This window comes from Haemaphysalis longicornis, unplaced genomic scaffold (assembly GCF_048455015.1).
Source record: "Haemaphysalis longicornis isolate Haplotype H1 unplaced genomic scaffold, Haemaphysalis longicornis Haplotype H1 scaffold_2, whole genome shotgun sequence".
Lineage (NCBI taxonomy): Eukaryota > Metazoa > Arthropoda > Arachnida > Ixodida > Ixodidae > Haemaphysalis > Haemaphysalis longicornis.
The window spans coordinates 93,704,388-93,726,273 of record NW_027526295.1 but is presented as its reverse complement, the minus strand read 5'-3'; the positions used below and the strand labels follow the sequence as shown (position 1 = coordinate 93,726,273).

At 51.0% G+C, this 21,886-nt stretch overlaps 2 protein-coding genes across 2 annotated transcripts in view; one reads left to right on the top strand and one right to left on the bottom strand.

The window, feature by feature from the left end:
* Positions 1–21,886, top strand: part of LOC144169039 (uncharacterized) — a 139,700-nt gene that overhangs the window by 7,192 nt on the left and 110,622 nt on the right. The window lies entirely within an intron of this gene.
* Positions 8,758–15,482, bottom strand: LOC144168166 (uncharacterized). The gene is made up of 2 exons (XM_077697203.1): positions 14,422–15,482; positions 8,758–8,963 (listed from the first exon to the last, which is right to left on the bottom strand). The coding sequence occupies exons 1-2, from the start codon at positions 15,440–15,442 to the stop codon at positions 8,758–8,760; spliced, it is 1,227 nt and encodes a 408-aa protein (XP_077553329.1). The 5' UTR covers positions 15,443–15,482.

Genomic DNA, 21,886 nt, shown 5'->3' with positions numbered 1-21,886 from the left:
CGATATCGGATATAACGAAAGAATATTTTACCAGGAGTAAGAGAAGCTACAGAAAAAATACCCGCGTCGTCCGAGACTGCAGGAGTATAAAGGCCCTTTTGTTCGTGGACACTGTGGAAAACTTCATTCTACTCATTGCTGTGAGTAGCCACCAGACGAAGGTCACATCCTTTATCAAATAAACAACCCCGCCGCGGCGGCAGCTTTTTTGATGGAGGTCAAAAGCAAAAACACCCGTGTGTACGAGATTTTGGCGCACGTTAAAGATCCCCAGGGGGTCAAAATTAATCCGGAGCCCTCCACTACGGCGCTTCCTCATCGCCTGGGTTGCGTCGGCGCGTTATAATCCTACATTGTACAATCAATCAATCAATCAATCAATCAATCAAATAAACATGAACGCATGCCTGTTTTGTCAAGTGAACTTCGTCCTGTTGTAATTTCACGTACCCATGTTACGGTTCCCTGGGGTTGAAATGCAACAAGGAGAAAGGTATGGGTTACCTTGTTTATAGTGGATTCGAAGCCTCAAAAATGCATCCTTGTATCAAGTACTTTTACGGGAGCCAGGCTTCAGATTAATTAGAGGCGACTTTTACCTTTACTGTTACAACGAATATCGGATATAACGAACTAATTTGCTGTCTCGATACCACTTCGTTGTAAGGAGGTTCAACTGCACTTTCATATTTTTACCTCTAGTTCGTTTAATCGTATCCCCTGAATGCTACCCTGCATCTGACAGACTTATAATTGTTTTCAGCACTGGCCCTTAATACGTCGTTCGTGCCCATATTACGTCACTGCAGCGCGAAATTTGAATTTTTGTTTCTATATTTCTTCCGTTTGTTTTCACTTAAAAACAGCTTTTGTGGCCGGAATGGATCTGAGGGAGTTATCAAAGGGCTACATTTTTTAAAGTGGACGAAGTTGCATTTTGTTTTCACGGCTCCTTTAACTGATTATTTTTTTTCTTGCCTGAGCAATGTGTCCATCGTCCAAATGCGGTAAACACAATTACGCGATGTTCTATACCGGCAGCCATGCATGCGACTGGCGCGTATTTAGCACCTTAGGATGTCAGGTGCTCCTCTCAATAACCTAGACCTGTTTTACAGGAGCGCTGTTTTGCATATTGCCTTGAATGCTAACTGCACATGAGAACTTCAAAGAAGAGTTTAGTCCTTTCGTGTAGTTAGTTTTCAGAAGTTGCTAACCGTGAGCTATTGCCGAAGACTGAGGTCCGTTGGAAACCTACTAGAACTTTATACTAAACGAGATACTGAACAACAACAACAACAACAACAACAACAAAAAGAAGGTTTCAGTGTCAACGCAAACTGTGCACCAAAACCTCGTGCAACACAGAAAGTTTTGATTGATTGATTGATTGATTGATTGATTGATTGATTGATTGATTGATTGATTGATTGATTGATTGATTGATTGATTGATTGATTATATGTTTAACGCGCCGACGCTACACGGGCAATGACGCGCACCGTAGTGGAGGGCTCCGGATTAATTTTGACCAACACAGAAAGTTTTGAGCAGTTAGTCGTGAACGTAAGTGGATGTTTTGAAACGCTAGGCATGGGTCCGTTGTTTTCCTTTTCTGGTGGTTTGCATTCTTTCTTTCAGGCATTATCACAACCTTAGGTGGGACGTTGCCCGCTACAGAAATCGGGTATACGTCTCCAAAAAACAAACAAGCAACGCAAAATGCTTTACTTCCGCGAAATTGAGCCGTGGCTTTCTTTTTAAAAATTCGTCTCTGCTAGAGCCTTCAGAAAAGAACCCTTTTTTCCGAGCGTTAACTGTCAGCTGTAAGTTAGTCAAACTCCCACGCACTTAATCATATGCGTGATTGCGTTCACTCAATGTGCCTAGAAGACCCAGTGAGTGTAATAATAATAAAAAAATATCGCAAGAAACGTACCGCACAAAATGACTGGTCTGTATAATTTTCCTGTGCAGAGCAGTATCGAACAGTTTCTAGGTAGTCTAAAGGTGTTCTCGCAGTACAAATTCTGTGGACAAATAAACCACAAAGCACTCTGGGCAATAAAAAGTGACAAATAAAAGAGTCCAACAATATATCGCTAGATTTTTAGGCGCAGATTACAGATTAAAAAAAAAAAAAGTCGCGAACGTAATAGCGAGCCAAAACTTTCTGTTCAAGTGACCTTGCGGTCAAGTCACGCGGGCGATTCTCATCGCGTCTCCGTGCCTAGCACTGTTATTTCTTCCTCGCGGGGAAAGCGAAAAACAAGAAGGGACGCGCAGTTAATCACGAGCGGCGCATGCGCTCTGGGAGCGTACGCGCGTCTGCCCGTCACGCCATCGCTCCTTGATTAAAACACCTGCCCCACAGCGTGATCGAGGTGAGGAGCCTGCGCTTCTCTGCTCGGTAATGTCAGTTTATTGATTGCGGCGTACCACACCACACCCCGAAGCCTTTCTTTTTTCATAACAGCGTAAAGAAAAAGAAAAGGAAACCCTGGGATAGTGGTTGTTGGCAGCACGAAGGTATGCTGGGAGAGTGCTGACTCGACGGGTTGCTCGGAAACTTGAGATACTGCGTCTACTCACTCATTTGGTCAGCTTCCCATACGCTGACTTGCATCTCTTCCCGCAAGCATTACGCGTTTCTTTTCTCCTAAGTTGCACGATCTCGCACAGAGAAATTAATGGTCTGCTGCTATCGCTCCGCTGTGTAATACAGATAGCAGGGACTGGACTTCGGTTCGCATCTAATGATTGATTGATTGTAGGGTTTAACGCGCCGGCGCAGCGGAGGCGATGAGGCGCGCCGTAGTGGAGGGCTCCGGATTCATTTTAACCACCTGGGGATATTTAACGTGCGCCGAAATCTCGTACTCACGGGCGTTTTTGCTTTTCGCCTCCATCAGGATCGCACTTAATGGCGTGTTCAAAACGCTGGGGATTGTCTATTTAAAGCTTGAGGTTCCTATTTGCTGTCGCCTGTTTCTAAAATGGGATTGCTCCGTTAAAAAAGAGTCTCGAATGGCCGTTTTTAAGTGGACACGATTTCTTATTCCGCTTTGGACAGTTGCCAGGTAGTGGAGGTGGGTGTTCTCCTTCATACGTGTTCCGAACCAGTGGTGTGTGGTAGCTCCATGGGGAGCGAACTACTCTTCATGCTGTTCATGCCATACGTACTCGTTTTGTTTGAAACGAAGCAAATAAAAGGGACAATAACGGCGAATGTGTCTACGTGACCGAGCGAACCCGTGCTTCGAATCACCCCGACAACCCTCGGAGGGTTATAATTCCACACTGCATGACAATTTATATTTGTGTGTTCATTCAATGCCCGCGTTGCTTCCATTATTAATCACTATTGAGGAAGCGGGCTCGGCTTCTGGCCACGGCAGCCGCTTTGCCCACGGAGGCGAAAAGCAAAAACGCCCGTGTGTACGACATTTCGGCGCATGATAAAGATACACAGGTAGTAAAAATTAACCCGGAGCCCGCCACAACGGCGCGCCTCATCGCCCGCGTTACGTCGGCGTGTTAAACCCTACAATCAATCAATTAATCACTATTGTCTACATGCAAAGCAAGGGCCTCGGGTCTTGCGGTGTTGGAGACATGGCATGCGAGGGTTACAGGCTAGAGCACGGCGTGTCCACAGGATGCATAGAGGATGGCATTATGGATATGATTTTACCGTATACAAGACCAGGTTCCGGCTTGCGTGGTCTTATATCCTCGTGTTTGTACAGCGTATCGTCACCCTCGTCACTTTTATCGCCTTGGAATGCGATTTTACTGGAGAGACGTACGAGCCGAATTCGATGTCCAGCATCGCGCTTGTTGAACATGCAAAACGGCGTAAACGGCACGAAAGTCTGTAAAATTAAATAATGAAGCAGCAAATAAGAACAAGATGACCGTGAGTAACCACTAAGTGCTTCCAACGCTCGAGCGCTACGACATACGTTGAGCTTGTTGGAACGACATTTTTTTTTTATTCCCCTTGAGTGATTAGAAGCGTAAAGTCACAATAGACGTAGTTGAAATAGTCTTCGAGCGGAAGTATCTGTAGGCATAAAACGTCCGTATCCGCAACGACGATGATTCTTCGTTGCATCAAGCCGCAACTCAACTCAGGGAGCGGACGTGCACGCCGTGCGCGTCCTTAAAAATTCGGCGCCGGGCCGCCGGGCCGTCGGACTGCCTGGTTGCGCACCTTCCGCTTGCGGGAGCTCAGCAACTAATGGTATATACGTTAATGTACTAACAAAGGCGACGCAGTTATCCGCTTTCGGCCTGGATTGACGGTGAGACAAAGTAGGATGCAAACAAAGGGTGCAGTAGAAAAAAATTTCAGAATCCTCCTAGTGTGAATTGTCCGAGAAATGCTTACCATATTTCCACCATTCTAACGCTTACCTTTTTTTTAATGAAAATAGGCGTTCGGAAATACCTGCGTGTTACGGTCGGACTCAAGACGCGGAAACCTCAAAACCGAAACTGCCAGCTCGAAACCGAAACGAAGCGGGAGGCTTCGTTTAAACGCAAAGTAATCATCTGGCGCAAACTGAAGAGACCGGGCAGTGCCCCGTGCATAAGGCGTTCCGGGGTGGTGTGTTCGTGATTGCTGAAAACAAAGGCGCACTAGTTCAAAAGTGCGAATGTTAACGAAAGGGTGTTAGCTGCCCACAGCGCCTGCCAGTTAATGTTCAATTAAATGTTTTGCGCAAGTTGGTGTCGTCTGTGAATGACATCATTTTGTGTGTGTGTGGTAGAATCGACGCCAAGTTTTTTTTTTGTGTGTTTTCCGGGTGTTGAATTCTACTGCGCGTATTCAGTCGGGGGTGCGTTAGAATCGTGCAAATACGGTACGTCGCTGTGCTATATACAGACCTCATTTAAAGTTGGCTTCGCTACTACGCACAAATTCACAGCTGCGAAGGTGGTTTCTTTCAGGGCAAATAAGACCCCAGGGCCATATATTGAATGCCTCCATAAAACCCCAAGTATCGCCACAAAACGTTCCACACTGAGCCCCTTTAAAGCCAGTTTCACTGCTGTACATTAGTGCACTGCTCGGAAGACTTTATTTTCAGGGGAAACACAAGGAGTTGGAGGTCCTCGCGCCTTTCATTACTAGCATTTTCGTGTGCGGAGAAAGTGTGGCACACCAAGCTTTACAGGCGGGCTTTCTTCGCCGAGTCCGCACCGTATTTTGCAGTTAAAAGTTTGAGTGCCGTGCGTGCGCGCCAAGAAGAATTGCGGAGCTTCGGCGCCTGTGTTGCAGAGCTTTCAACACCCACGCAATGCTATGGATATACCATTAACTTTTAGGGGCGAAGCCGCTTAGGGGCTGGGGCTGTTGGCGTCTCCTGTCGTCGTCAGCGTTGTCGCAATCGTCGTTGTAATCGTCGTGTCATGTAGTCATGGTACTAAAACACCGAGAAACTCGTTTACGCCTCGCGCTATAGAACGTAACGCGAGGTAAAAAAACACCGGGACACTCGTTTCCACCTCGCGTTAGAGACCTTCGTGGTTCAAAGACAAGATACTTTTACAGCAAAGCTGTATACCCCTACCCCCTAACGGTTTTATATCCTTTGGAAAAAACGCCAAGGTGACGAGAATACCCTCATATACTGCATGCTTCGCCCGTTCCCAGGTTTCACGTTAGTGGAGATGGCTCGGGATTTTTTTTATGCAAAGAGGGGACAAGGCTGGAGAGACATCGACCAAATGGAGCATAGGGACGCGTTCATCTCTTAACAGCTCTGACTCGAGCAAGCACCTCTAAACGCAAGTACAGCATTTAAAAGGCTTGTGTTGTGGGAGCTCTAAGCAGTGCAATGCCGGGCTTTGCTTCGACGCGAGTGTGCAGCCCTCTGTTCCATTTGGGGCTGCCTTTTTTTATTTCGTTTGATGCTTCCCTGTGCACGCGGCATATACGGCTGTGCGAAGAATTATGACAGAGCGCGAAAGGGTGCAAAAAAAAAAAAGGATGGGTCATCAAGAGAGAACACACGGAAACGGCGCACACTGACAAGTGAATTTGTAATCGGTTGACAAACAATAGATAAGAAAAGGCGGATGACATGGGACAAATGCGAAAAAAAAACAAAAAACATTTACCCTCCTGTCGTTCCATTTTAGCTCAACGGCAGACGGCTCAGTTGATTGATAAGTCGAGAGACAGACGAACAGGTTCAATTGTTGGTCTCTCTACCTCTATTTCTAATAATTTGTTTTCTTTGCCTTTGTATTGGCTGTGCTGTCATAACATCTGAAAGGTAAGATCGTATTTGTATTGGAAGTGTATATTTTGACATCTCAGATAATGAATAGCAGCCTACCATTGTCGCTGAAGAAGAAAGTGTATGACAGCTGCATCTTACCGGTACTCACCTACGGGGCAGAAACTTGGAGGCTCACTAAGAGGGTTCAACTTAAATTGAGAACGACTCAGCGGGCAATGGAGCGGAAAATGATAGGTGTAACATTAAGGGACAAGAAGAGAGCGGAGTGGGTCAGGGAACAAACACATATTAAGGACATATTAGTAGAGATTAAGAAGAAGAAATGGACGTGGGCAGGGCATGTAATGCGAAGGCAAGATAACCGCTGGTCATTAAGGGTAACAGAGTGGATCCCTAGAGAAGGCAAGCGTTGCAGGGGGCGGCAGAAAGTTAGATGGGCAGATGAGATCAAGAAGTTTGCGGAGATAAATTGGTCACAGTTGGCACAGGACCGAGGTAATTGGAGAATAATTGGAGAGGCCTTTGCCCTGCAGTGGGCGTAGATAGGCTGATGATGATGATGATAATGATGATTTTGACTCGAGTTTCTTCGGTCATATCACTTTACGAAAGCGACATGGACGTTCGCAGCTTTTAACATAAAACGCTGTTCGTGTACACCACGTACGTGTGCGGCTTTTTAATTGCCAGATTTAAACTGTCGGCAAGGACAGCGCCGCGTTTCTCGCTGATGGCCTCAGGTCTACATTCCATGGCTGAAATGGACAGGACGGGAGCGCAGTATACGGGCGCCTGCTTCCGCGTGAACCGGCCAGTGGCTCCGCCAAGCGTGCGCATTGTACTTGCGAATCGAAGGTTAATATTCGAATTGAAAAGCGCAATTGTAGGTCTGTTATAATATCGAGCAGTGCAGGATGAAAAGCGGAGGAAGCCGGAAGCGTGTTGGTTACAGACGCACACACGGTGGTGCGCTGCCTCTAGGCACGTGAACATGTGGGTAGGAGGGCTTTGTCGCAAGGCTTACTTTTATGAAGAACGAACAGGCTGTTCAAGTTGTCTGTGTGTGTCGAACAGAACAGCATTTACGTGTTCCTTCTGCGGCGAGAGTGAAAGCACGTGCGAGAAAGTCAAGTGGGAAAGGGTAAACAAAGCTGGCACCAGTAAATATTGTGGGGATCGTGGCGCCCGAGCCATTGCGTGATCGCTAGGTTTGTGCCCTTGCGCGGCGCTCTTCCCCTCTCTCCCCGAAATGCCGGCTCGTCTCGGCGCCACTGTGTAGAGCCGAGCAGTCCTCTCAAACTCCTGCCTGAGGTGAAGGCTACAGCGACCGTTGCTGCGATAAAACACTGTCACGCAGCGGGCGCTCCGCCCTGGTAGCGGAGCTAACCTCACCTCATTGGTCCGTTTGAACGATGCCCGAACCCGACTCTCGCCGGGACGCGAACGCGCGCCCTGCGCGGGGTCCGTTCGGAGAGACGCTTCCAGGACGCTGAAGGCGTTGGCCGAAGGTATGTGACGCTTTCTTTACCAGCCGGCTGCAACTCTGTTGCGCCGGCGAAAGCCCACCAGCCCTTCCGGCTGCGGCCCGTGCCTAAGGCTACTCCTGTTGCCCCTACGCTTGCATATAGTAAGGCCGTACCTACCACTAGACGATCACGCCGTGCGGTACGCGCCTGTGAGCGAATGGGCCCCGTCTCCCTCGCTGCTGCGAGCCGATCTGACCAGCACGGCGATGCGCGCGCGCACAACGTGCGCGCACCCCCGAATTTGCCCTGACCGAAGAGCCCACTGGCTTTGCGCCGACGACGCGCACACTTGCGCGTGGCGCCCCATCGCCCCTTTCACCTAACGGGAAGTACGTACCTGTACTGTAAATTATGTAATTGGGACTGTAAAATATGTGACTAGAATGTTAGTATAAAATAAACGTCTTCCCTCCGTACCCGGGGCATATTCCTTTGTCGCCCCCTTCTCCACCTGCCCAACAGAGGCGGTGTTAAGTAGCCGCGACGGCGTTTCAGTATCGTGAGCGTGCTCAACTAGCTCGAACCCACGGTGGTTCCTCGCAGTGTGCATGAATGCCTGCCTTGTGCAATGCTAGGGTTATGCATATTGTGAGGTAGAGAGACCACAATATGTGAGCGAGTACGGGGAAGCTGAACTCGTTGGCCCCATATAGCATGACATAAAACAGTTAACATTCCTCGTGGCTCGATGTAGCGTCGTCGGCACATGCTCCTAGTTGGCTTAACGACCGCGGTAACTCTTGGACCCGCCGCGGTGGCTCAGTGGCTTGCGCTGCTGAGCACGAGGACGCGGGTTCGATTCCCGGCCGCGGCGGCCGCTTTTCTGATGGAGGCGAAAAGCAAAAACGCCCGTGTGTACGAGATTTAGGCGCACGTTAAAGATCCGCAGGTGGTCAAAATTAATCCGGAGCCCTCCACTACGGCGCGCCTGATCGCCTGCGTTGCGTCGGCGCGTTAAATTCTTCAATCAACAATCATCAGCGGTAGCTCTCGGACTTGTCGAGCCAGGAACCGTGCGTGTAGGTGATGTGTTGGAAGCCCGGGAGCAACTGTATAGTGGGGGCCCCGTGGGGTGCGGCGGTGGCCGGCTCTTCGGCAAGCGCCACGGAGTCGCAATCGGCCGCCTCCGTCGCCGCTAAAAACGGACGCTCCTCGGTCGGCCGCTCTTTCTCCCTCGAAAGAGCTCGACAGAGCAGGAACCGCGCCACCGCGGGAGGATGAGGAGGAGGAATGAGATGCGCGGCGGAGGCAGCGCGCTATTTGGAGGCTGTCTCCCTCTCTGCCGCCAACAGCGAGACGCCGCGCGGATGGCGAGGGGCGAGCCTTCTCGTAGGGGTTAGCATGAGCGTCGACGGAACGTGGCTTTTAGCATAGCGAAACGGCGCACGGACGCGAATTTCTACAGCACTCGGTATGTGTGATCCCCTTCGTGGGGCGACGACTGTGCGGTGCTAAAAGCGAAACTTTGTAACGTACGCCTGTGACCAAACTCTTCAGGTACCGGACCCCGAGCAGTCTTCGTCGGGGGCATGCGAAGTTGGAGAGTGACGGAAGCTTTCGTCATATTTCAAACAGCGCGAAAGAAGGAGACGGGGAAGAGATCTACACACGACAGCGTCGGTCCCGTGTACTTTTCTGCTTTGTCTCGCTCTTCCGCCCTGTGTGAAATACAATTCTTAAATAACAGGCCCAGATTTACCGCTTGTTGAAATTTTTATTACTGTAAATGCGAAGGCAGCGAGGGAATTTATATAATCGGAGTATTTGCTATGGGTAGGAAGGGGAGGGTGTCTATGTGGATGAGTTGTCGATTACCATGCAAATTCCCAGTGACCATGATTCTTCGCCTGCGTATACAGTCAAACCTCGTTATAAGTAAATGGTATAGGGACAGCAGATTAGTTCATTATATCCGATATTCGTTGTAACAGTAGAGGTAACAGTCGGCTCTAACAAATAAAAAATCTGGCTCGCGCAAAAATACTCGATACAAAAATCCATTGTTCACGCATCGAATCCACTATAAACAAGGTAACCCTTACTTTTTTCTCCTTGATGCGCTTATACCTCAATAAACCGAAACATGAGTACGTGAAATTACAACAGAACAAAGTTCCTTGACAATGCAGACCGCCGTCCTTATTTATTTGATGAAGGATGTGATCTTCTTCTGGTGGCTACTCACAGCACTGAGCTGGATGAAGTTTTCCACAGTGTCCAAGAACAAAAGGACCTTTATACTTCTGCAGTTTCGAACGGCGGGGTTTTTTTTCTTCTCCACGTAGATTCTCAGACTCCTGGCCAAATATTTCTTCGTTATATCCGTTATCGCGCACGGCTCTCACGGTTTCAGTCTCGTTATAAACGAATAAGTGTCATTGAAATAAAGCGGGACCAACCAAACTTTGTATTTAGTTCGCTATAGCCGATAATTCTCTATATCAGTGTTCGTTATAACGAGGTTCAACTGTATATTGTAGCGTACAGTGAATGCGTGCTCCGGGTGGTAGGGGTTTTTAATGAGGCACAAAAGACCAAACGGCTACAGCCAAGGGTCTAACCTAAAGCTCGAGAACCGAGGGACCGGGCCCAGCGCGCGATCCGAAGACGAAGATTCCGTTTCTTCTTCCTCGTTGTCGACCGTTGCGTGTGCCCTTTCTTATACAACACGTGACATTTACCTCCCCCCCAGGGGAAGCATCGTCCCGATGCTCGCATGAAGTTGTGGTGAAACAGCGATCCAGTATGGGCGTGTCACGTTCTTGCGAAGTAGGGCTTCATGCGGACGATGTGGACCACTTCCGACCGGCGTTGGCGACGCCGGGATGGAACACCGTCTTCCGGAATCACTGCGTACGTGACGTCACTCATTTGTTTCAGAACTCTGTAGGGTCCAAAATAGCGTTTCAGAAGTTTTTCGCTTAGCCCTCGACGTCGGATGGGGGTCCACACCCATACATAGTCGCCAGGCTCGAAGGAAGCGTGCCTGTGACGAGCGTTGTAAAGAGAGGAATCCTGCACCTGCTGTTTTCTGATGCGATACCGAGCGAGCTGCCGCGCCTCTTCGGCGCGCTGCGCGATCGCTTGCGTAGTCTCGTCGGCATTTCCGTGGTCGTGTGGGAGCATGGCATCCAGCATCGTTGTTGCCTCGCGTCCGTACAGGAGAGCGAATGGCGTCATGCGCGTGGTTTCTTGCCGGGCCGTGTTGTAGGCAAACGTCACGTATGCGAGAATTGCGTCCCAATTTTTGTGTTCTAAGTCGACGTACATGCTTAGCATGTCTGCAATGGTTTTGTTCAAGCGCTCGGTCAGGCCGTTCGTCTGTGGGTGGTAGGCCGTAGATTTTCGGTGTGAAGTACCGGTGAGATCCATGATGGCGCGTACCAACGCCGAGTTGAATGCGGTTCCCCTGTCCGTGATCAAAATTTCTGGTGCTCCATGGCGCAGAACAATGTTGTCCATGTAGAATTGAGCCACGTCGAGCGCAGTGCAACGCTGAAGAGCTTTTGTTTCGGCGTATCTGGTAAGGTAATCGGTCGCGACGATTATCCACTTATTTCCCGAAGAGGAGGTTGGGAAGGGGCCCAAAAAGTCCATGCCGATCTGTTGGAAAGGTGTTTTCGGTATTTGTACAGGTTGCAGTAAACCAGCGCGGCGTCCAGGCGGTGTTTTCCGTCGCTGACATTCGCGGCAGGTGCGAATGTAGTGTTTCACTGTCGCAGGAAGCTTCGGCCAGTAGTAGTTCTGCTTGATTCGGGAAGTTGTACGCGCGTAACCAAGGTGACCCGCAGTCGGCTCGTCATGACAGGCCTGTAGTATGTCGCGGCGAAGACACGCAGGGACTACTAAAAGGTAGGCTCTGCCATTTGGACCAAAGTTGCGTTTATAAAGGATATTGTTCCGTAAACAAAAGAACTTTAGGCCGCGTGCGAAGAGCTTGGGCTTCCGTGTAGAGCGGCCTTCCAAAAAGTCCACAAGTGGTTGCAGCTCGGTGTCTTGCCTCTGTTGTTTACACAACGTTGGGGCGTCGATTGCTCCCAGAAAAGCCGTGTCGTCTTCATCTTCAGTGCCGGGGCGCTCGACCGGGGCTCGGGACAGGCAGTCTGCATCAGAATGATGTTTTCCTGACTTATAGACTACCGTCAGATCAAACTCCTGAAGTCGCAGGCTCCAGCGGGCTAGGCGACCAGTGGGGTTTTTTAAATTGGCCAACCAACAAAGTGAGTGGTGGTCGCTCACTACCTTGAAGGGACGGCCGTAAAGGTACGGGCGGAATTTCAAGACCGCCCATACAACAGCCAGACATTCCTTCTCGGTGGCCGAATAGTTGGTCTCCGCACGGGACAATGTCCTGCTTGCATACGCAACAACTCTTTCAGCACCGTCTTGCCATTGGGTAAGAACGGCGCCTAGACCTACGTTGCTGGCATCAGTATGAATGGTGGTCGCAGCGTCCTCATCAAAATGGGCGAGTACAGGTGGCTCTTGCAAACGCCGGCGCAGGTCCTCGAAAGAATCGTGCTGCTCATTGGTCCATACGAAGGCGACGTCGTTACGGGTAAGGCAGGTTAGTGGAGCCGCGATGTGTGCGAAATTTTCAATGAAGCGCCGGTAATAACACAGGCCTAGAAATCGCCGCAGGGCCCTTTTGTCCTTGGGCGTCGGGAAATTGGAGATAGCGGCTACCTTTTCAGGGTCGGGTGTGACGCCGGCGTTGCTGACAACGTGGCCGAGGAAACGGAGCTTCTCATAACCAAAATGACACTTTTCCGCTTTCAAGGTAAGACCGGCGGCTCGTACGGCACGAAGGACTGAAGATAGTCGTTTCACGTGTTCTTCAAATGTTGACGAGAAAACGATGACATCATCCAGGTACACGAGGCATGTCTGCCACTTGAGGCCGGACAAGACAGTGTCCATCATTCTCTGGAATGTTGCCGGCGCCGAACACAAACCAAAGGGCAGGACCTTAAACTCGAAAAGACCATCCGGTGTTATGAAGGCGGTCTTCTCGCGGTCGCGCTCATCTACCTCGATCTGCCAATACCCGCTCTTTAAATCCATGGAGGAAAAGTAACGGGCGTGGCGAAGCCGGTCTAGAGAGTCGTCGATTCGGGGCAACGGATAGACGTCTTTTTTGGTCACTTGGTTTAGCTTCCTGTAATCTACGCAAAACCGTAAAGTGCCATCCTTCTTTTTAACCAAAACGACGGGCGACGCCCACGGACTTCGAGATGGCTGAATGACATCGTCTTGCAACATTTGTTCCACTTGGCTACGAATTGCTTCACGTTCCTTGGTAGACACACGATAGGGATTTTGGCGAAGAGGTCTTACTGCGTCATCAGTGATTATACGATGCTTTGTGAGTGGCGTCTGTCGGACCGCAGATGTCGAAGAGAAGCAATCCATAAACTTCATGAGCAGTTCGCGGAGTTCTTGGCGCTGCGTGAACGGCAAGCTGGGGTTGACATCAATCGCGGGAGCGAGACTGCTCTCGCCAGGCGGGGTGCCTTGTAAGGCGAAGCAGTCTTCGTCACCGCCAGGAATGTCCTCGAAAAAAGGCGACTGCAGTATGTTTAGCGACGTGTTGGTGCTCATTACTGAAATTTGTCAGCAATAACTCCGCTTTGCCGTCGACTAAGTGCACGACACCTCGGGCAACTGCAACGCCGCGACTGAATAAAAGCGCATCGACACGTTCTGCGATGCCGTCTACAGTGCTTCGCACGTCGCAGTTGACGGATACGAGCATGCAGGAGCGCGGCGGTATGTTGACGTCGTCGTCGATAACCCGCAACGATGAGCGACATTCTTCGCTTTCCGGCAGGCGGGGGCTCGGCGATAAGGTGATTAAGCGCTCGCCCATATCGATGACAGCGTTATATTCTCTTAAAAAGTCCATTCCTAAAATGAGCTCCCGGCAGCACTCTGCTAGGACCACGAAAGTGCCGACAAAAGTAGCGTCTCCTATGCTGATCCTGCCAGTGCACTTCCCCACCGGCGTCATTAAGTGGCCCCCAGCAGTGCGAATTTGAATCTTAGGCCATGGCGTCTTAACCTTTTTCAACCGATCAGCGAGGGTCAGGCTAATGATCGAGTAATCCGCTCCGGTATCAACAAGGGAAACAACTTCATGTCCATCCAAAGATACGACGAGATCGGCGCTTCCACCATCGGCGATAGTCACTCTCGTCGTCGTGTTTTCCTTCGGCGGCTTCGCATGATTTCGAAGGTCTTGCGGGGTTATGCTATCAGCAACCCTGCCTCCCGGAGTTGCTGCTTCTAGTTTCCCCGCCTAGGGCTTGGGGATCTTCCCCTCGGTATATCTGTAGCGTCGCGGCGGCTAAGTGGAGCGTCGTTCCCTGGGGACGGTGATCGATATCGGCGGGACGGCGAGGGCGAGGCATTTCGGCGACCAGCGAGGAAGTCTTCGATTGCAGCAGGCCTTTGCCCGAAGCGAGGCCGGGAAGCAGCAGGAGAAAATCCGGGAAGGCCAACCTCGCGGTACGGGCAACGGCGGTAAACATGGCCTGCTTCGCCACAGTGGTAGCATAGGGGCCGGTTGTCACTGGTACGCCAGAGGTCAGTCTTCCGCACTTGTCCTCGGAATGAATTTCCCGACGGCCAGGGGCGTGTACCGGCGGCCGCTGCCTGGGGACAGACGTCGGCTTGAGGCATACAGTTGGGCGCTGGGGCGCTCGCAGGAGGCGGTTGGCGACGCACTGCCGACGCATAGCCAGCTTGGAGCGGCTGTGGCTGTTGTTCCGGGGCTGCAAACGTTAAGGCCTGCCTGATTTCTTGGCGCACGATGTCGACGACTGATGCAGACGCCGGCCCGGGAGGAACGAGTCCGTGCAGCTGCAACTCCTCCCGAACGATAGATCGGACGAGCTGCCGCAGTGATCCATCGGTGGACGCAGCAGTCACCACAGTGCCAGTTGGGCTGGAGGATCTGCCAGCCCCACGGTCGTACTGTCGGCACCGCTCCTGCAGGGCTCGCTCGATGGCTGTCGCCTCTTTGATGAAATCCTTTACAGTACGAGGAGGATTTCGCACGAGGCCAGAGAACAGCTGCTCTTTTACACCGTGCATTAGGTGTCGCAGCTTTTTCGGCTCGGACATATCGGGGTCGGCTCTCCGAAATAGGCGAGCCATGTCCTCCGCGAACATTGCGACCGTTTCGTTGGGCTTTTGAATGCGGGATTCCAGAAGTCGCTGGGCGAGGTCTCGGCGGTCTGTGCAGGCAAACGACTCTAGAAGCTCCCACCGAAATTCGTCCCACGTCGACAATTCACCTCTCGCCTCTCTGTTTTCGTACCAGGTCCTGGCGCCGTCGTCCAGCGAGTAGTACACATGCCCAAGTTTTTGTTGAGGGTTCCACTGGTTGAACGACGCGACACGCTCAAACTGCTCCAGCCAGTCCTCGACGTCTTCGAACGCTTCACCACGGAAGACGGCAGGAGTGCGCGGCTGGTGAAGCGTTACCTGAGAGGCAACTGGTTGCGTCATTACTTGCGGTTGAACCACTTGGCGTCTCGGCGCGTCGCTGGAAAGGAGGCCGTACTCAGGAGACAGGCCGAGTTGGCGGCGGCTAATCCGATGAACCGGGGTGTCAACAAAGCGTGGCCGTACCGGGCTCCCAGGAGGGGTCCTGGACATCAGGTGGTTGTACCCAGCTCCTCCACCAGTGTAGCGTACAGTGAATGCGTGCTCCGGGTGGTAGGGTTTTTTAATGAGGCACAAAAGACCAAACGGCTACAGCCAAGGGTCTAACCTAAAGCTCGAGAACCGAGGGACCGGGCCCAGCGCGCGATCCGAAGACGAAGATTCCGTTTCTTCCTCGTTGTCGACCGTTGCGTGTGCCCTTTCTTATACAACACGTGACAATATGGAGCTCGAACAGGACATCGCGATTATGTGGCATGGGATATGTATAAACGTGAGACAGCCAGTAAGCATGTGACCCTATACAGGGTGATCAAAATTAAGTCGACAGGTTTTTTTTTTTTAATTAGGCGATTCGATATACGTGAGAGAGAGAGAGAAATGACCTTTATAAATTCGTCCTGCGAGAAAGGTGCGGGTCAGGCCACGCAGGGCCTCGCCGCACCTCGTCTAACTACCTGCGCTAGGTAGCGGGCGGAGCCCGAGGCGTCGTGCCCGGCCGGCCGCGCGGGTTACTCGGATCGCCCGCGCCGTCGCCGTCCGCTCGACCCCCGCGGGGGCCGGGAGGCGAGGGGCGCTGGCTTTCCTTTCGCCGTTGCAGCGCCAGAGCTGCCTCGAGCCGCTGGACGGCCCTGAGCTGGTTGCCGCGCTCCGGGGAGCCGATCAAATCAACGCGCGAATGTCCGGCGGGAGGCGGTCGCCTCCGTCGCGCGCGCACTGTTCGTTGCAGCCCCACATGATGTGGGCCAGGTCCGCGGGCACTCGCGCACACACACAGCACTCGGTCCGCTCGTAGAGTTCCGGGCACACGTGGCGCGCCAGCGCCGGCGTGAGCACGGTCTCGGTCTGTAACTGCCGCAGGAGCACCGCCTCCCACGCCAGTAATTACCACATCATTTTGTGTCCCCCTACCTCACTGTATAGACAGTATTCACGCACATATAACCGCCTAATTAAAAAAAAAAAAAAAACCTGTCGACTTAACTTTGGTCACCCTGTATAGTGAATGGGTTGGGACCAACTAAACCCAGAAGCGTGTGTTAAAGACCGCCTTTTCAGTGAGATTATGCGCTGAGGGGGACGCAGAATTGGTTCATAATTATTGATGTCGGTGGCTTAATTAACTAAAATTCAATAATTAACTTCTTTTGTGGCTGAAATAGGCAGGTATATGTTTGTATTGAAAAGTTGGTCGTAATCGTGTTTCTACGCAGTTTCATTTGGCAGAATTCTTCTAGCGTATCTGTCCTCCGAGATATCGAACTGCGAAGTTCAATCGCCGTTTGCGTTATTACGCATGCAAGACAGTGGGGAACCGGCGCAAAGCTCCTCCCCTTTAGTTTGACAACGGGGTGGAGGCATAGGCAAAGGTGATAACTGGCATCCCTTCACTGTTGGCACGCGTTATCGCAATCTGCAGTACTCGGAGTAGTAGTAGTAGTAGTAGTAGTAGTAACGTTATTTTGCCCAAAAGTTGTGGTGATTGCACCACTGAGCTGTTCGCTCAGTCATCTAACAGCGGGGCTCCCGGTGTTTTGGGACCACTATTGAAACACAGAACAAAAGGGAGGAGCTTTGCGCCGGCCTTTACTGCCTTGCATGCGTAAACATGCGAACGGCAATTAAACTTCGATGTTCGATATCTCGGAGTACGGATATGCTAGAAGAATTCTGCAAAATGCAACTGCGTATAAACACGATTGCGACCAACTTTTCAATACAAACATGGCTGCCTACTGCAGCCGCAAGAAAAGTTAATTATTTAATTTTGGTTAATTAAGCTACCGACGCCAGTAATTACCACATCATTTTGTGTCCCCCTACCTCACTGTATAGACAGTATTCACGCACATATAACCGCCTAATTAAAAAAAAAAAAAAACCTGTCGACTTAACTTTGGTCACCCTGTATAGTGAATGGGTTGGGACCAACTAAACCCAGAAGCGTGTGTTAAAGATATGTATTGAGGCCTACAGGAACAATTTGAGCAGTGGCGATGGGGGAAGTTGCGAAGAACGTTCCCGCGAAATGTCGCCTTTACGTGGCGATGCAAACGCGGGCATTCCGGCAATTGGGCAGTCGTGGTTTCGCGATCACCAAGTCATAAGGAGTGCGTAGGTGTACTCGTATTTTTTTCTCCACTTCGTTTCGTTCACATTTAAAACACCACGAAAGCCGTGGTCCACGCAAGGCGTTGGCGTACAGTTGTGGACAAGTTAATTTCCCGCCACACGCGCCTGCGGGTTCGATGCCCGTTCCTCCGTTTTTTTTACGCGCAAGCATAAGTACCCCGTGTTAAACAGCATGACCAAATTTGAAGCCTCCCGTATCTTCCGGTTTATAACTCGCTTGAGCAAAGGTAGATGCGCAGTAGATGACGAGGCGACGCGGGTATACCACACTCTTAATAAAAAAGGTCGTAAAAGGGTTGTAACGGCCGTATTTCCTAACTCCATACGAACCTTACTACCCCGCGGTTTTGTACGTAGGCTGTGCCACTAGCAACTGAATGGTTAGGAAATTAACTGGGTGTAGGAACTTGTATACACTAGATTAAGGTCGTGCTTATGACTAGGTTATGTATGGCCAGTTAGTAAACGCATGTAGCTCAGAAAGGTGTTATCGCTAGGACTTTACTAATGAAGGTACTGGTCCTTACTGCCTCCTTCACTTAGTAACGCTGACTAGTGCTAAATTTACTGCCTCCAGTTACTAAGTATACTGTATACTGGGACAAGTAACTTGTTAGTATTCCATTAGTGAATGCCCCAACCTTTTGTTAAGAGTACTGTGGTCTCTCTACCTCACAATATGCATAACCCTAGCATTGCACAAGGCATGCACTCATGCATACTGCGAGGAACCACCGTGGGTTCGAGCTAGTTGAGCACGCTGACGATACTGAAACGCCGTCGCGCCAAATCAACACCGCCTCGGTTGGGCAGGTGGAGAAAGGGGCGACAAAGGAATATGCCCAGGGTACGAAGGGAAGACGTTTATTTTACACCCTCTTCCCAGTTATATAATTTACAGTACACATTTAACAGTACAAATACTACTTCCCTTTAGGTGAAAGGGGCGATGGGGCGCCACGCGCAAGTGTGCGCGTCGTCGGCGCAGAGCCAGTGGGCTCTTCGGTCAGGGCAAAATCCGGGGCGCAGCGCAACCGTTGTGCGCACGCATCGCCGTGCTGGCCAGATCGGCTCGCAGCAGCGAGGGAGACGCGGCCCGTTCGCTCACAGGCGCGTACCGCACGGCGTGATCGTCGAGTGTTAGGTACGGCCTTACTATATGCAAGCGTAGGGACATCAGGAGCAGCCTAGGCACGGGCCGCAGCCGGAAGGGCTTATGGGCTTTCGCCGGCGCAACAGAGTTGCAGCCGGCTGGTAAGGAAAGCGTCACATACCTTCGGCCAACGCCTTCGGCGTCCTGGAAGCGTCTCCTCCGAACGGACCCCCGCGCAGGGCGCGTGTTCGCGTCCCGGCGAGAGAGGGGTTCGGGAATCGTTCAAACGGACCAATGAGGTGAGGTTAGCTCGACTACCAGGGCGGAGCGCCCGCTGCGTGACAGTGTTGTATAGCCGCAATGGTCGCTGCAGCCTTCACCTCAGGGCAGGAGTTTGAGAAGACAGACGGCTCGGTTATGCACAGTAGCGCCGAGACGAGCCGGAATTTCGGGGAGAGAGGGGAAAAGCGCCGCGCAACGCCACAAGCCCAGTGATCGCGCAATGGCTTGGGCGTCAGGATCCCCACAGTACATGACCCGACTTTAGTGCTAACGCAACTAACGTTAGGCCTGACGTAACCGACGCCCGGAGCTTGGTGTAGTACAATAAGTATCACCTTGCTTGGCATGTAGTAAGGCTGAACTTGAAGTTTACTTGACGTTAGGCCTAAACATTGGATGTATAGACTGAGCTCCGGCATTTCGGTATACATATCCCGACAGGTGCTGCTGTAGAACTAGAAGCGGTTCGTATCCACAAAGCTGTGAACGCCCGCGGTCAGATATTGGGCCACGCTTTATGTGCAGGAATTCATGCTGCTGCCGAATTCACTGCCCGTTGAACACTGAACTCACTGCAAACGTATACGAACGAACTTTCACAACAACGCATTTCCTTTGGTGAAACTAGGTGTTCTTGTGTAACCTTTACAATATTTTTTTAAACTTGTTTCGACATCTTAAATGCTTGCTGAACGTAGTCAACCAGAATATCCAGTACTTAGATAAGGGGGTCGCAAAGTACCTCAGCCAAAAATTACTGGTCTACCTATGCCCGTCAGATAACTTATGAAAGCTTGATCGAAAGATTTTTCTTTCTTTCCCGGTCTTGCCGTTCTTCGACCGCTTGAATTACGTCATTACAGCGGTGTAGAGGCTATTGGCCTGCTTTCCTTCGGTTGGAGCAATGAACGCATTCGATAGCCACTTTAAAAAGACAGCCCCAAAAGCAAAGCAGAAATTGAAGGCGTGTCTGCCGCGACGAGCAAATCCCTTAGTTGCCCTCCATTCTGACGACAACTACCTTTCTCAGTGCTTCCATACGCGAAGGAAAGAGTGAAAGCGTATCGGAAGTGCTGCAGAGTCCTTTTAAACGAATGCCTACTTGATCTCCCTTCTTCTCATTTAATTTGAGGTAGACTTTAGGGGTGTTATTCATACCGGACGCTTCTCAGCTACCTGTTTACCGGAAACGTACCGAAATTGCGCGTCGCCGCAGCCTCGCCTGGAGCAAACAAGGCTTAAGTTTGCTAAGCCTTTTCGCTGTGTCCCATAACTGGACGAGGCAATCTCATGCGCGTAAACATGCCGCCACTTTCGAACGCGAACAATTTAATCTCTCTATGTACACTGTACACCGATGCTTCATGACAAACAGAATTTATAACGGGCCTTCCCACGCAGAGGGAGGCTCTCTGCATCGACCGACTACTTAGATTTCCCGCTCTTTTCAGCGCACGCGGGGAAACACCGGATTATAGGGGAACGAATCCGTCGCCTCCCACGCGCTTCGGGGACAATCCCGACGCACGCCACGTTCACGAGTAACTGGAATCTCTCCGTTCGGGCATCCGTATTACGGGGGCGATTGGCGCGAACACCTATCTGAGTGGTGTGGCTTTCTTTGACGTGTATCCATGGCTACGCGGCTACGCCCGTTTTACCCGGGAGACGGACGAGTTGGCGGACGAATCTATGTCCTCGTCGCAGTCGGCGTAAACGAAGCGTCATTTTTTGTTCGCTCTCTTTTGCCGTGCGGCGAACTTTTTACGTTTTCGGCAGACTGGAGTACACAATCTTTGAAGCTCGCGTCCGACGGCGATCGAATTTGCGTCAGGGCGCCCGCCGCCCACTCAACGGGCAGGTACTATATCATTTTTGCTCTTTGGACGACCGCCTGCATGCGTCCCCTTCCCGCTTGTGCGCAGCGTGCGGAAAATAATTTCGCAGGTGCAGAGCCGTTGCTGTAGCATCATATTATGGGTTTCATGGAAAGCAATTATTGGAAACGATAGAAGAAAAAAAGAAAAAGGTTCGGCCGCCTCGCTTTCTTCGTTGCAAATGGTATGGAAAGACGGTGGTCTTCTGTGGCCGCCCCTGCCACCTAACTCTCTTTCCTCTTTTCGCTGCCGGCCCTCGTTATCTTCCCTCTTTTCTCGCTGCTTCCGGTGCGGATGCAATTGTCGCTTTATCAATTCAGTTTTCCGAGTGCGTACGACTTGCGCGCCATCTCTTGGGACAGCGGGCTCTTATCTGGCTCTGTTTGACACCGTTTTTAGCGTGTTTCTGCTTTCGTTAAGAACGAATCCAATGCGTATTTTTAATATAAGAGAACGCCGGTTCTGTCGGTTATGTACACCCTCCCAAATTTTTAACAATATCACGGGAGCGACGACCGAGCGGCTCGTCAGCGCCTTATCACGGTTTCCAGCGGCGGTATAAACGAGAGTGCGCGCACGCGCGAGCAGCCCTCTCCTATGTGAGCATCGCCTGCTACGCTGTTTCCTTGAAAGCAATATACCCCCTGCCACGGTATCTGCGTGACTTCGTTTACGAGGAGCCGAGGTTATTGAAGAATCTCCAATGCGCGTTTGATTTTTCTTTCGTGTCGCTTGCCCGACACGATAGTCAGGATGGTCTATACGCTACTTTTGGCGGCTAGCAGACGGCTTTCGCAGATAAGAAAACTAGGGGGCGCGCTGCTCTATGAGAACCGCGTATAGCAGACGACACTCATTAAGCAGATAGTTCTATGCGCATGCGCTTACTCATCTATTTCGCCGGTGGACACCGTGATAAGACGCTGAGACACCGATTGGTCGTCACCCCCGTGACAATATTAAAAATTTGGGAGGGTGTAGTTTAACGTCCCTCAAAAGTCCTTAGGTTCCCATTGCGGCAAACAAAAAGGGCTGACGATTTTTAGATGCGAA